The following is a 12,682-nucleotide window of genomic DNA, read 5'->3' as shown; positions in this document are numbered from 1 at the left end:
AAGGTTGGGTGGGAACCGGGTGGAGGGGAGCTATGGGGGAAAAAGGAGAAACAATTGTAATAATCTGAATAAAGATTTATTTTTTGAAAAATAAAGTCATTTTATTTCAGAAAAAAAAAAAAAAAAGAAACCAGGAAGTTGAAAGTCCTAAAATATTAGCTCAGGGCCAAAAGCAAGGATCCCAGTTTCTTCCTATCCCTGTTCGAAGGGGTGGAGAGCAAAGAAGATCAAAGGGTCTCATGGGGTTTCTTCACCAGCTTAGTTGACACTGTGGAAACTGTGGGTTCTAAAGGTTCCCTACTATTGAAGATGCTGAGCAGCAGCAGGGATTTGGGAAAGTGTTGTGGCATTGTGGTTGTCTGTCTACATTTTCCTTGTCCAATGCAGGTGATTTCACTTTTTAATCCTCACTCATAATAATCCTTCTTCTCTGCTCCTGACACATCCTGGGCACAGTAGCGCCCCCTCCGGCATCGGTCCGGGTATTGCAGCGTCTCTGCAAGGGTTGTGAGGTGCTCCTGAGTGAGGACTTTGGGGTCCACTGGCTTCAGAACAGAGGGCACTAGAGAATCCATCTCCTGGTGTTCCTGTCAGCTCTACGGGACCCTGGGTGGGGCTCTCAGGCTGAGCATATGCCTGCACAGGCCTGGGGAATCGGGGGGAGTTAGAGCAGAGGTCTGGGGGCACAGACTTGGGTCCGCAGAGGGCAGGAGCCCTGGTGTTGTCAGGTGCGGGAGGGTAACAGAGTCACCACTCCCGGGCCTCTAGATCCGATCTCTGCCCCTGCTCTCAGGCCCCGGGGACCCCAGAAAGCCCATCCGGAAGTTCCGCCCACTGACTTCTGCCCGGGGAAGTCTGAGAGAGGAGAGCGCCATGTCTGGGAGGCCGGCTTCGGGTCCGTAGAGGGAAGGAGCCCAGGTATGACCCTGAGGGATGAGTGAGGCCCCGGGACCCAGGGTGACCCTGCCGTCAGCACTGAGAGTCTGCCGTGGGGTGTTTGAGAAGTATTTCCTGCACCCCTCGCCCACCTCCTCAGAGAATGGGAGGGGCGGGGGGAGGAGGCGGTCAAGGACAAGCGCTGAGGGGGGCAACCTCAGGTCGGCTCGGGCGGGGCCCAGACTCTGCCTGGAATCAGGGTGAGGACCAGACGGAGGTTCCCTGGGATCTAGTTCAGCCCCTGCCGGGAGCCGTGAGGTGTGAGGCTCACAGACCTCCCCTGGGGTCTCGGGGTTGTGGGCCTCGGTGTGAGGGTCCGGCCTCCCGGTTCACAGAGGGAGGGTCCCAGGACCTGCAGGCCGCATGGTGATGGCCGTGGGTGAAGACAAGGTGACTCCGGACTCCAGAACAGTCAGTCCTGGGAGCCCCAAGGTGCGGGGTGACCAACAGCGGCGAGGACTGACTTCCGCATCTTCCGGGTTGAGACACTGAGGGGAGCTCCGTGTCATGGCAGAGTCTCAGGTTGGCAGAGAGTGTCCGGGACCTGCCCGGAGTCTGTTGAGGACCCTGAGGGAGATTGGGGGCCCTGGACCCCAGAACAGTGTCTGTCTGGCAGGCCTCCTGGGGGTGGGGGAGGGGTGATCGCACACATTGTGCTTTGTGATTTCTGCATCTGGGTCAGAGAGACACTGGGGGTTTGGTAGGAGGAGCAGGGCTTCAGGCAGCAGAGGGGGGATCCCAGGTGCTGGTGCTGTCAAGTTGAGGACCCTGAGGGAGATTGGGGGCCCTGGACCCCAGAACAGTGTCTGTCTGGCAGGCCTCCTGGGGGTGGGGGAGGGGTGATCTCGCACATTGTGCTTTGTGAGTTCTGTATCTGGGTCTGAGAGACACTGGGGGTTTGGTAGGAGGAGCAGGGCTTCAGGCAGCAGAGGGGGGATCCCAGGTGCTGGTGCTGTCAAGTTGAGGACCCTGAGGGAGATTGGGGGCCCTGGACCCCAGAACAGTGTCTGTCTGGCAGGCCTCCTGGGGGTGGGGGAGGGGTGATCTCACACATTGTGCTTTGTGATTTCTGCATCTGGGTCTGAGAGACACTGGGGGTTTGGTAGAAGGAGCAGGGCTTCAGGCAGCAGAGGGGGGACCCCAGGTCCTGCTGCTATCAAGTTGAGGACCCTGAGGGAGAAACAGGCGACCCTGGACACCAGAATACTCAGTCCTAGGAGAACCTGTGGGCGGGGTGACCACAGGCATAGTTTCCTGACTTCCCCATCCAGGTCTAGTGTAAGGAGCAGAGCCACAGGTCGGCTTGGGGAGCACTGAGGTGACCCTGAGCCCCACAATGTAGGGGACCCTGGCAGGAAGGACTGGATGTTGCAAACTCCTGCTGTTGCCACATGGATGTGGATGGGGGAATCTTGGGGAAGTGAGGACCTAGGTCTGAGAGTTAACCCAAGATCAGCAGTGGGACTAGTCCCAGGATCTGCCCGGTGTGAATGTGCTGATAATCCGTGAAGCCTCAATGCACACCCCCTTCTCAGAAGAGGAGGGGTGATACAAAGGCCAGCTGTCCGCAGTCCTCAACCCTGAAAGGAACAACAGTGGACCTAAGTGGCACGCTCCTTTCTATCATGGGTGGGAAAGTCGGGAGTCCTCTGTGAGGTGGGGTCTTTCTCTAAGTGGGGGAGATAGAGTATCCCAGGTAGGAGGCATGGAGGTAGGGCCGGCCCTGGCAGGAGTAAAAATGAATAACCTACAGGGGCACCGGGAATACAACCAGGACAGAGCACCCAGTCCCTGCTGCCAGCATTTTGTGATGATGACAGGGATTCTGGGAGGGTGGGGGGGACAGGGGGGTTGGAGAGGGGAGATGGTAGCCACCTGAGGCTACCCCTGGAGTTTGTGCAATGTGATGCCTCCTCATCTGTCTCTTGGGGCTCTCAGGTAGGTGAGGACCTTGGTCTGAGTGGACAAAGTCCGGTCATCTGAGAAAGGGTATCCGCTCAACAGTGACAAGAGTCCCGGGTCTTGCCAAAGTGAAGATGAGGACCCCGAGGGAGGATGGAGTGTACCCCAAGCCCTGAGACAATAACGGGACACCACAGAAATCCAGCCTGCCCCTACTCTCAGCACTGGAAACCCTGGCTGAGGCTGTCAGTCTAAGTCCCTCCTGATTTTTAGATTGGTGGTCTGGGGGAGGGGAGGGCCTTGGTCTGAGGGTCTGGACAGAGGTCGAGTCAGGTTCCCATGAGTTGGCAGGGTGGTCACAATGAGGAATGAGGGGACCCCTGAAACAAGCATACATGGAGCCCAAGGTCTGCCGAGCCATTTTTGTCAGGAATGGGGAGACCTGGAATTGTGGGTGTATTGGCTCCCCTAAATTCCTCCTCAGTTGTCTATGGAGATGAGGCCTTTCCTTTAGGAGGGTAACCTCAAGTCAGCAGATGCAGTTGCTTCAGTTCCTGGACAGTGACAGGGTAAAGACTTTAGTGGGACAGATGGAATCAATAGAGTAAGGTCACACATTATTCTTCCTTGGTGGCACCTATTAGACTCTGGGCAGGTGTGGCCAGATGTGGGGCCACCCCAAGTCCTTCTGGTTAGTCTCAGAAGTGTGTGGTCTTGTTCTGAGAGTTTTGACCCAGGCCAGCAGAGGGGGAGAAGAAGGCCCTGCCCGGGGACTGGTGAGAACCCTCAGTGAGCACAGAGGTGATCATCCATCCAGGACAGAGGAGACCCTGCAGCACCCAATCCCACCTCTCCACATTGTCTTTCCCAGAACCTTGGGCTGTGCCAGCTGCGCCCTGAGGAGCCTTCTCACTTCCTCCTTCAGGATCTTACTGGACAGGCCGCTGAGGAGAGAATCTTGTGAGGCCCGAGAGCACTCCTAAAAAAGAGACCTGTAAGTCACCTTTGTCGGATCTGCCTAGGGTGTGTTTCTCAGCTGAGGCCCCTCACACTCCCTTTCTCTCACAGGCCCGTGGGTCCCCATTGCCCACCTTCCCACACTCTGTCACTGTCCCAGCACGAGTCATCATGCATCGCCATCAGATGAGTGAGCTCTGTAAGCCCGAGGAAGACCATCAGGACCCAAGGGAGAACCAGGAACTGATGGCAGTGCAGCTGTTCAGCCCTGAGGGGGAGGAAGAGGCCGTGTCTCCCTCCCTCTCAGTCCTATTCCAAGAGAGCCTAAAGGAGGCAGCTGCTGATGAGACATCAAGTCCTCCCCACAGCCCTCAGGGTGCCTGTCTTCCCCCCGCTGCCATGGCAGCCTCTCCATGTAGCCAACCTGAAGGTGAGGGCTCCAGCAGCCGAGATAAGGAGGGGCCAAGCACCAGGGAGGGCTCTGAAGAGGCCGAGTCCTCTCTCCAAGGCGCCCTACGTTTGAAGAAGGCTTACCTGGTGATGTTCCTGCTCCTGAAATATTGCGCAAAGGAGCCGACCACAAAGGCGGAAATGCTGAGCAGGGTCATCAAAGAGCACCAGGACCACTTCCCTGAGATCTTCAGCGCAGCCTCTGAGTGCATGCAGCTGGTCTTTGGCATTGATGTGAAGGAAGTGGACCCCAGCACCCACACCTATGTCCTGGTCACCACCTTGGGCCTCACCTATGATGGGATGGTGGGCGATGGGCACAGATTTCCCAACACTGGCCTCCTGGTCACACTTCTGTGGCTGATTGCCGCAGAGGGCGACTGTGTTCCTGAGGAGGAAGTCTGGAAAGCCCTGCATGTCAGGGGGGTGCATGATGGGAAGGAGCATTGTATCTATGGGGAGCCCAGGGAACTCCTCACCAAAGTTTGGGTGCAGGAAAAGTACCTGGAGTACAGGCAGGTGCCCAACAGCCATCCTGCACGCTACCAGTTCCTGTGGGGCCCCAGGGCCCATGCTGAGACCACCAAGTTGAAAGTCCTTGAGTTTTTGCTCAGGGTTTATAGAAGGGATCCCAATTCCATCCCATCCCTGTCTGAAGAGGTTCTGAGTGGTGGGGAAGAGGGGGCCTGAGCCAAGTTGCACCCAAGCACATTTCAGGCCTCTGTCTGGCAGCTTCTCCTGCTGGACATGATGTGAGGCTAGTTCTTTCCTCTGCTTTTGAGAAGAGGGCAGTCAACGTTCTAGGTCGTGAGGTCTAGCGCGAGTTGGGGGGATAAGGGCTGTAGCATCTTTGGGTTCCTATGATGATTTAGAAATGTATCCTATAGGAATTTTCAAATGTTCCTTTTCATAGAAGGTTTCATAAGCTTCAGCATCTAAGTGTATGAAAGACATTGGTCACACATGTATTTGTACTTGACCAGTTCAAGAGTAATAGATTTGCTGCCCTAGGCAGATTATCTCAGTGATTAGAGTGTGGCCCTAGGACTGAAGGGTCTCGGGTTCATTTCCAGTCAAGAGCACATACCTAGGTTGCAGGAGGCAGTCAATTGATGTGTCTCTCTCACATCGATGTTTCTCTCTCTGTATCTCCCCCTTCTGTAAAAATCAGTGGGGGGAAAATATCCTCGTATGAGTACTAACAAAAAAGGAGTAAGAAACTTGCTACTGTGTAACAACACAAAGTGGAAGACCTTTCAGCTTAGTTTGTGATCCCAAACTAGATAACATGACATCAGAACAGGATCTCCTTGGAAATATGAAAGAATTCAGCGGTGCAATCGGTGGAGTCAAGAGATAGAAAAATAAAAGCAAAAGGTCGTTAATTCTTGCTTCTTATCCCTTCTCGTCTGTCTTTTTATGGGGCAAATTACATAAGGATCCTTGGGTTTGCTTGGTTCATTCAAGAAAGTGGATAACATTTAATCGGAATGAAGACGACCCCGGCTCAGTGGTTCATTTATTCCCCAGACATTGGCTGATCCTCTGCCCACTGGGAAGAACAGGACACACCCACCCACAGGATGATAGTGTAGGTGCTGAAGTCTTATAAGGAAGGGGGTGAGGTGTCCCCTAAATCCTACAGAAGAAGTAAAAGAAGGGGAGAGGTAGTGGGACTCCAGGGGACAGCACTCAAGTGTAAATGGCCTCAGCCAGGGCAGTTTGGGGTTTTGGGAAACAGTGATTCCCTCTGTGGGCATTGATTGTGATGAAGCTGGGTGGTGGCAGCAGCCAGACTCTCAGATGTTGTGCCAGGCACCCCTTTTCATGCCCTGGGGTGGCCAGAGCTCACTCCATTTAATTACATTACCTTTCATGTAACTTGGGCAATTCTAAGCAATGTATAGATTTTTGTTGGGAGTAAAATGAATGGAAATAATGGTTTGGATGGAAGAGCAGCTGTCAGGGAGGGACAGAGTTGGTCTTTGACTCAATTTCCTGGAACTTTAAATTGCATCCAGCTGGGAAAAGTTCCCCCACCCCTGAATTTTAAAATGTATCCTCTAAGAAGGAGGTAACGTGTACCAAGTTTTATTTACAAAGCCGAGTCTTTGGCTAGTATATTTTTTATTTATTTTTGTATTATGTAGGATTTTTTTCAGGTGACATTAGTCTACATGAACATATAGGTTACATGTGTGGATTACTAATTTACAAAATCTGTATATAGGACCATATGCCCACCACCCAAAGTGACCTGATATTGGGACCCCTTTCTTCCCCCACCCCCTTCCCTCTGGCAACCAACACACTGCTGTTTGTGTACATAAGTTTCACTTTTGTATTCCACATATGAGTTAAATCATATAGTTCTTAGCTTTCTCTGTTTGACTTGTTTCACTTCCCATACAGTTCTCAAGGTCCATCCATGTCTTTGGCTAGTTTAGTATTGCATATCCTACTGAGCTGAATGCTCCCTGAGATGTAGTAGATAACAACAAGAATAACAACAAAAACCCTTCCAGAGTAGAGGATAGTAGGGCTTGGGGTAATATAATATTAAAAATAACTGGCATTCATCACAGTCCCAATCTCCGTCAGGCACTGCGGGAGGTGCTTTACAAACACTCAGTACATTCCTGCAGTCCTATGAGACAGGGCTTATCAAACACACCTACTTCACAGATGAAGAACCTGAGGCTCTTAGGGCCAGCTAATATCCCCAGGATCACATAGCTAGTAAGTGACAGGCAGAGATTGGATCCCTGGTCTGAATTCCATCTAAAGTCCATGCTGTTCACACCCATCCCAGACTGTGCCTAACCTTCTGACTCATAAATCATTTTTCTTCTCAGTACTGCATGATGTCTCTCAGGCAATAAAAAGAGGGACCCTGGGGCCAAGGCACTAAAATCAGGCCTAAGGAAGGGAGGTGACAGTGCGAATCAAACACAATCTGGGTACTGTCTGTGGCCTTTATTTACCAAGGTTCCTCCTGCCCAAGTCCCAGGGTCCCTTGAGAGCTGAGATGTTGGCATTTCTGTCCAGTCCATGCATTTCTCCACATGACAGCACCCTTCCCCTGGGCTTCCCCTGTGTGCCCTCTTGTCCATCCCTGGATCCTGGCCCGCTGACCAGCTTCTCACTGCTGCCTCCTCTGAAGGCTGCGGCCACTCACAGTGGAACAGCCCCGAATCTCCTACCCCTCTACACCCCCACACCACCCCGCCCCCCAGCTCAGAACATTTCTACTCCCTGCTGAAGTACTGGTCATCCATCCCTCACCCTGGAAGCGCTCTGATGGAAAAATCTCTTTGAATTTGAACAGTGACCTTTAGATACTCAAACATCCTGGGGATGTCTTCAGCACATTCTTAAAATGCTTTCCAAATGAATCAATGAGTACAGTATGATTGGGGCCATAATCTACCAATTTGGGGATGTAACCCTGAAGTTAGAGAGAAGGTTTGTTAGAATACCTGCTCTTTATAGCAGGAGTTTAATGGGGTGTCTTATTTGAAACTGGCCATCAAACACATACACGGATGAATCAGCTTACCTAGGTGGTCAAATCCCAGTGCCTCCTTCATAAGTGGTAGATGCAGAAAGACCATGGAAATCACTGTGGAGCAAACATCTACAGAGGCTAAATTCCCCCAAACTTGAAGCCCCCTTGTAGGTGAAAAATGGTTTCTATGTAGACATGCTCATCCTAATTACAAATGAAAAAAATAATTCTCTTTTTCCCACACTGTTCAATGTCTGTGTGTCTGTACCCCAGGAAAAGAATAATTTTCAGTGTACTTGATGGCACCTGAATAGGTGTTCAGGTATGTTCAGTCATGTAGAGGGTAGCAGAAATTCACAAGATTTTGGTCATGCATCAAAAGGAAAGAGAAAATTCTCAGCCAACTGAGATTATATAGGTTATCTCAAAGGGAAGTGTAGAAAAGTGTTATTGAGTGAAGATGGCAAACCCACTCAACTGATATTTACAGGATCCTATGAAAATTACATGTGATCCTGTATTTGAAATCTCCTGACACAGGGTAGTCATTGAAAAAGTTGGGGAATTTAAGGCAAATTTGACCTTCTCAGAAATTTCTCCAAGAAAGGAAGGTTATTGTCATAACAAATCATAATTGTTTTTGTGAGCACCTAATATGTAACAGTGTATGGGAGAGATTACAAGGTGTCATCCATATTTTGTATATGGGAAAACTACATTGCCAGTCCACTTGTTGTTAGGAAGGGACATCTACCTATTGTCACTGAGATCTGGTCAGGAATATTGCCACATCCAGACATTTGGGAGCCACTATGACAGGTCCCGCCTTCCTATTTCATTCAACAGCAAACATAACATCCCTGTGTTGAGATGGTGGGAGTACAATCTTGAAGTATCCCAGATCCCTGAGTCACCAGATAGAGGAGCTCTCCTGCCCAACTGCATCCAAATTTGTATGCGCACAAAAAGACTTTCGTTATGTTAAGCCATTCAAATTTCAGTTTTCCTCTGTCTCTTCAGCTTGCACTTACTTCAACTGACTAATACACAGCAACTTTACCTGCTGTTAGGTGTATTTAAATAGTTTAATTACAAGCGCAATCCTGTATATAATGCATGTATTCTCTTGGAAAAAAAAGATAGTAAAAGTAGATAATTGCCCCCTTTGTAAAATCCTTTCAAATTTCAGCCTCCTACTCAGAGGTGACCATTGCTAACAAAACAGTTATAAGCTTAAAATGCAAAGGGTCTGAATATTTCAGATTTTTATAAATATTGCTGAAATTTTCAAAAATGCTATACCATTCATGTGCTGAAATTTTTTATGTGAGTATCTTTCACTTTCCACTGTGTTTTAGCATTCCTTTAAATTTTGGTTAGAATTGTGGGCAAAAATATTTCCTCATTCTTGTTTTAATTTGTATCTCCCCCATTTTCGAATTAGATTGAAAATAACACTAACTTCATTCCTCTCTGATATAAAGCTGGATTTATGCAGTAATGTCCTGAGTAACAGGATTCCTCTTGGCATGAGTTAACATCCTGAAATTCTGAAATGTCAACAAAACACTTCCCTTTTACTTTGAGAAGCACTGATTCGGTCAGGAGCCAGGGAAGGGGACCCGACAGGACACCCTCAGCCAGTGAGGGGCATTGGACGATTGAGGGGAGAGCGATTGCCAGAATCCAGGAGAGAGACCACATGCAGCACCAAGTCCGGAGGGCCCCAGGCAGGATGGCAGTCAGGGCTCTCAGTCCAGAGTTCAGGCTAGGGGGAAAGAGCCCAAAGGAGAGAAGGTAGGGAGGAGAGCAATACAGTACAAAGAGCAGGGATAGGCTGGGGAAATCTCTGAATCATCCTCACCAGGTGGATGTTGCAGGGTCTATCTGAAGAATGGCCCAGTGGCCTGCCAGACTCCTGTCCTTAACCTTAGAGTCCCCCTGCCTCTGACAGGAAGAGTATAGCAGGCTCCCTGCATCATTCAGATGAACTACATCTCTTGACTACTCTAGTGGTTTCCTGGGGCTGGGAGCTGTCATGATGCCTGCTAGCAGCTGGGGACTTTCCACCTGCGTGCAGGGCAACCCCACATAGAGGTTGGGGCTATGTGAATGAGTGGGGTTGGTGACTGGGGACCGACAGCTGAGATCAGTCAGGAATACCCATGAGCTGTGCCTGCTGCAAGGAGGGTGAAATCAGAAGGGGAAAGTCACAGGACCAATCATTTCAGACTCTGCAGACAAAGGGCTGGGTGTGGACGTGCTTGCAAAAACTATGCGTGTATTGTTCCTGGCTCCTACTGCCTCAGGGGTTTCTGAGTTCTTGGCACAACAAGGGCAGGTGTCCTGTGGCTACCACTGCTGGCCTATGTTGCCAGCAGACACTGTCTGGGATACCAGATTGGGCCAGGTGCAGATGTTTTCAGGGTGAATGGAAAATCCAAGGGGATGGCACCTTAACTTGGGACCTTAACTTGGGGATGTGTGGGGTCCAATGCAGGAAACACCATGGATGATCCTGTTGAGAGCCCCTCCACCTCCAAGATGGTGTTTGGCCCCAGGGAAGAGGTGCCCATAATGGCACTCTCAGTAACAGAGTCCCATAGGGATATTAAAGTTACGTGAGCAGTTGGAACACTATGGGTTTCTTCCATGGAAAGGGAAGGCCCAGGCAGTGGACAGGCTCCACATTTTCAAACACCGAATGGTACCCTGCAGTCATTATCCTATCTCACAAATGGGTAATATGCAAATAAACCATCGCTCCGTCATAAAGATGGTGGTGCCCATAGCCACAAGATGGCGGCACCCAGTCCTCTCAGCCCTGCCTGAGTCCCCTAGTCGTGTGCGGGGTGGGGTGGGGCGTGGGGGGGGGCGACTGCTGAGAGCAGGCTGTGTAAGCAGCCTGGTGGAATGCTTGCTTCCTTGCTGCGGCGATGAAGCAAGTGTTCCATGGCCAGCCTCGGATAGGCCTCTGGGCCGTGGAGAGCCTCTGGGCAGCGGGCGCAGAGCGGCCAGGCCCCGCAGAGAGCTACTGGTGCACAGATTCGTGTGCAGGCCTACTAGTCTTACCTAATAAAAGAGAAACATGCAAATTGACCATCACTCCGCTATGCCCAATGCCAATCAGAGTGAGTATGCAAATTAACCCAACAAAGATGGAGATTAATTTGCATATGCAGGCGCAGAGCGGTGTGAAGCCTGCTATGAGGGGAAGGGGGGCGGCGGAGGGAGCTACTGGAGTGGTGCTCCAGAAAGAAGTGAGGACGTGCCGGCTCTGGGCAGCCGGGGAGCGGGGACGTGCTGGCTCCCAGGCGGCCGGGGAGCGGGACGTGCCAGCTCCCGGGTGGCTGGGAGTGAAGCCAGGGGCCTATTCTTGCACAAATATCATGCAATGGGCCTCTAGTAATTATATAAAACAGAAAAAAATTCTGATTGATGGATTTCAGGTATATACACTGACTGGCCAGATTATTATGATCTCTGAACACATAATAATCTGGCCGCTCAGTGTACAGATATTTATATTAGAGGCCCAGTGCATGAATTCATGCATGGGTGGGGTCTGGCCAGTCTGGCCAGGGGGAGGGGACATGGGCGGTTGGCCGGCCTGCCTGCTGGTCAAACTCCTGGTTGAGGGGACAATTTGCATATTAACCTTTTATTATATAGGATATACACTGAGTAGCCAGATTATTATGCATTCAGAGATCATAATAATCTGGTCATTCAGTGTATATGCCACTTTAAATACTCTGCTGTTGGCATCCTTGTCAATACCAAATGTACATCCACCAATACTCAGATACTTTCTCTAACCTTGTTTAGGCAGCTGGCATCTGCGTAGTGACTAAAGTTGCTTATGCCAAACAGCACAAGGGGCTGGAGGATTTTCAGGAGGCTGGAATTCATGAATCCATCCTATACATCCTATATCTAACTGGTACATCTCCATGATGCATCCCGTATCTACTGGTAGTCTACTGTGTTCAAAATTTTAAAAGTGAAACCTCTTATTTCAAAATGCCTTTCACACTAATCCATTCCACACACATGAAAAGGAAGAGTAGTCTGGTTGAAATGAAGACTATAAACCCAGAGTCCTGTTAGTCCAGCACCCTTTCTTCCCTGTGGGGGCAGTGGGTCCTGACACCAGGCACAGAACTCTAAGGTTGTCCCCGAGCACAGCTGGGAAAGTTCTGTGCTAGAAGACCTTTCTTTAGACATGGACTGCCTCATGCTCCTGCACGGGTGTATAGAGATAGAGTCCATTCTGTCCAATACACAAAATTGAATGCCAATTTTGCAGCCTGGCTTTCCAGCACTGCCAACAACTTGTGGCCCCCAACCTCTGCAGCCCCAGCACACTCTCCCATCCCATTTCTTGTTTCCCCAAGTCCTTATTAACCACCACCTCTGAACTAGATACACATAGGCCCACACTGTCCTCCTAACTACTCGTCTGTTCCATATTGTCAGCACAGGACTGGCTACTCTCCTTCCAACCCAGCAGCCCCCATAGGGTTTTCCACAGGCTCTTCCCTCCTGTTGATCCCAATCCCTGTCTCTGTGTTCCTAGGCCTGGGTCTGCTTCAAAGTCCCTTCTGGGAAAGTGGTCCGTCCCTTGACCTAGTAACCTCTCAGCACTGAGTAATTTGGTAGGCTCTCTCTGTTTTTCCACCTGTACTTCCCTCTTGTGAAATTATTCTTCGGTCACGTTGAAATGCCCTCAACAAAAACAGGGCTCTTGGCTCATTTTACTTTCACCTGTTGCCCCTGATCCCAACTTGGTACACAGTCTCCTAGACCAGGTGTCGGCAAACTGTGGCTCACGAGCCACATGGGGCTCTTTGGCCCCTTGAGTGTGGCTCTTCCACTAAAATACCACGGCATGGGCGAGTCTATTTTGAAGAAGTGGCGTTAGAAGAA

General features: G+C 50.5%; 1 protein-coding gene across 1 annotated transcript; it reads left to right on the top strand.

Moving 5' to 3' along the window:
* Positions 1 to 3,966: 3,966 nt before the first annotated feature.
* LOC308240279 (melanoma-associated antigen 4-like) lies at positions 3,967 to 4,935 on the top strand (the record flags this gene model as incomplete). Its single annotated transcript, XM_080653161.1, has 1 exon — positions 3,967 to 4,935. The coding sequence occupies one exon, from the start codon at positions 3,967 to 3,969 to the stop codon at positions 4,933 to 4,935; it is 969 nt and encodes a 322-aa protein (XP_080509287.1).
* Positions 4,936 to 12,682: the final 7,747 nt, after the last annotated feature.

Source organism: Plecotus auritus, assembly GCF_963455305.1.
Source record: "Plecotus auritus genome assembly, chromosome: X".
NCBI classification, from domain to species: Eukaryota; Metazoa; Chordata; class Mammalia; order Chiroptera; family Vespertilionidae; genus Plecotus; species Plecotus auritus.
This window is presented reverse-complemented; position numbering and strand designations above follow the sequence as displayed.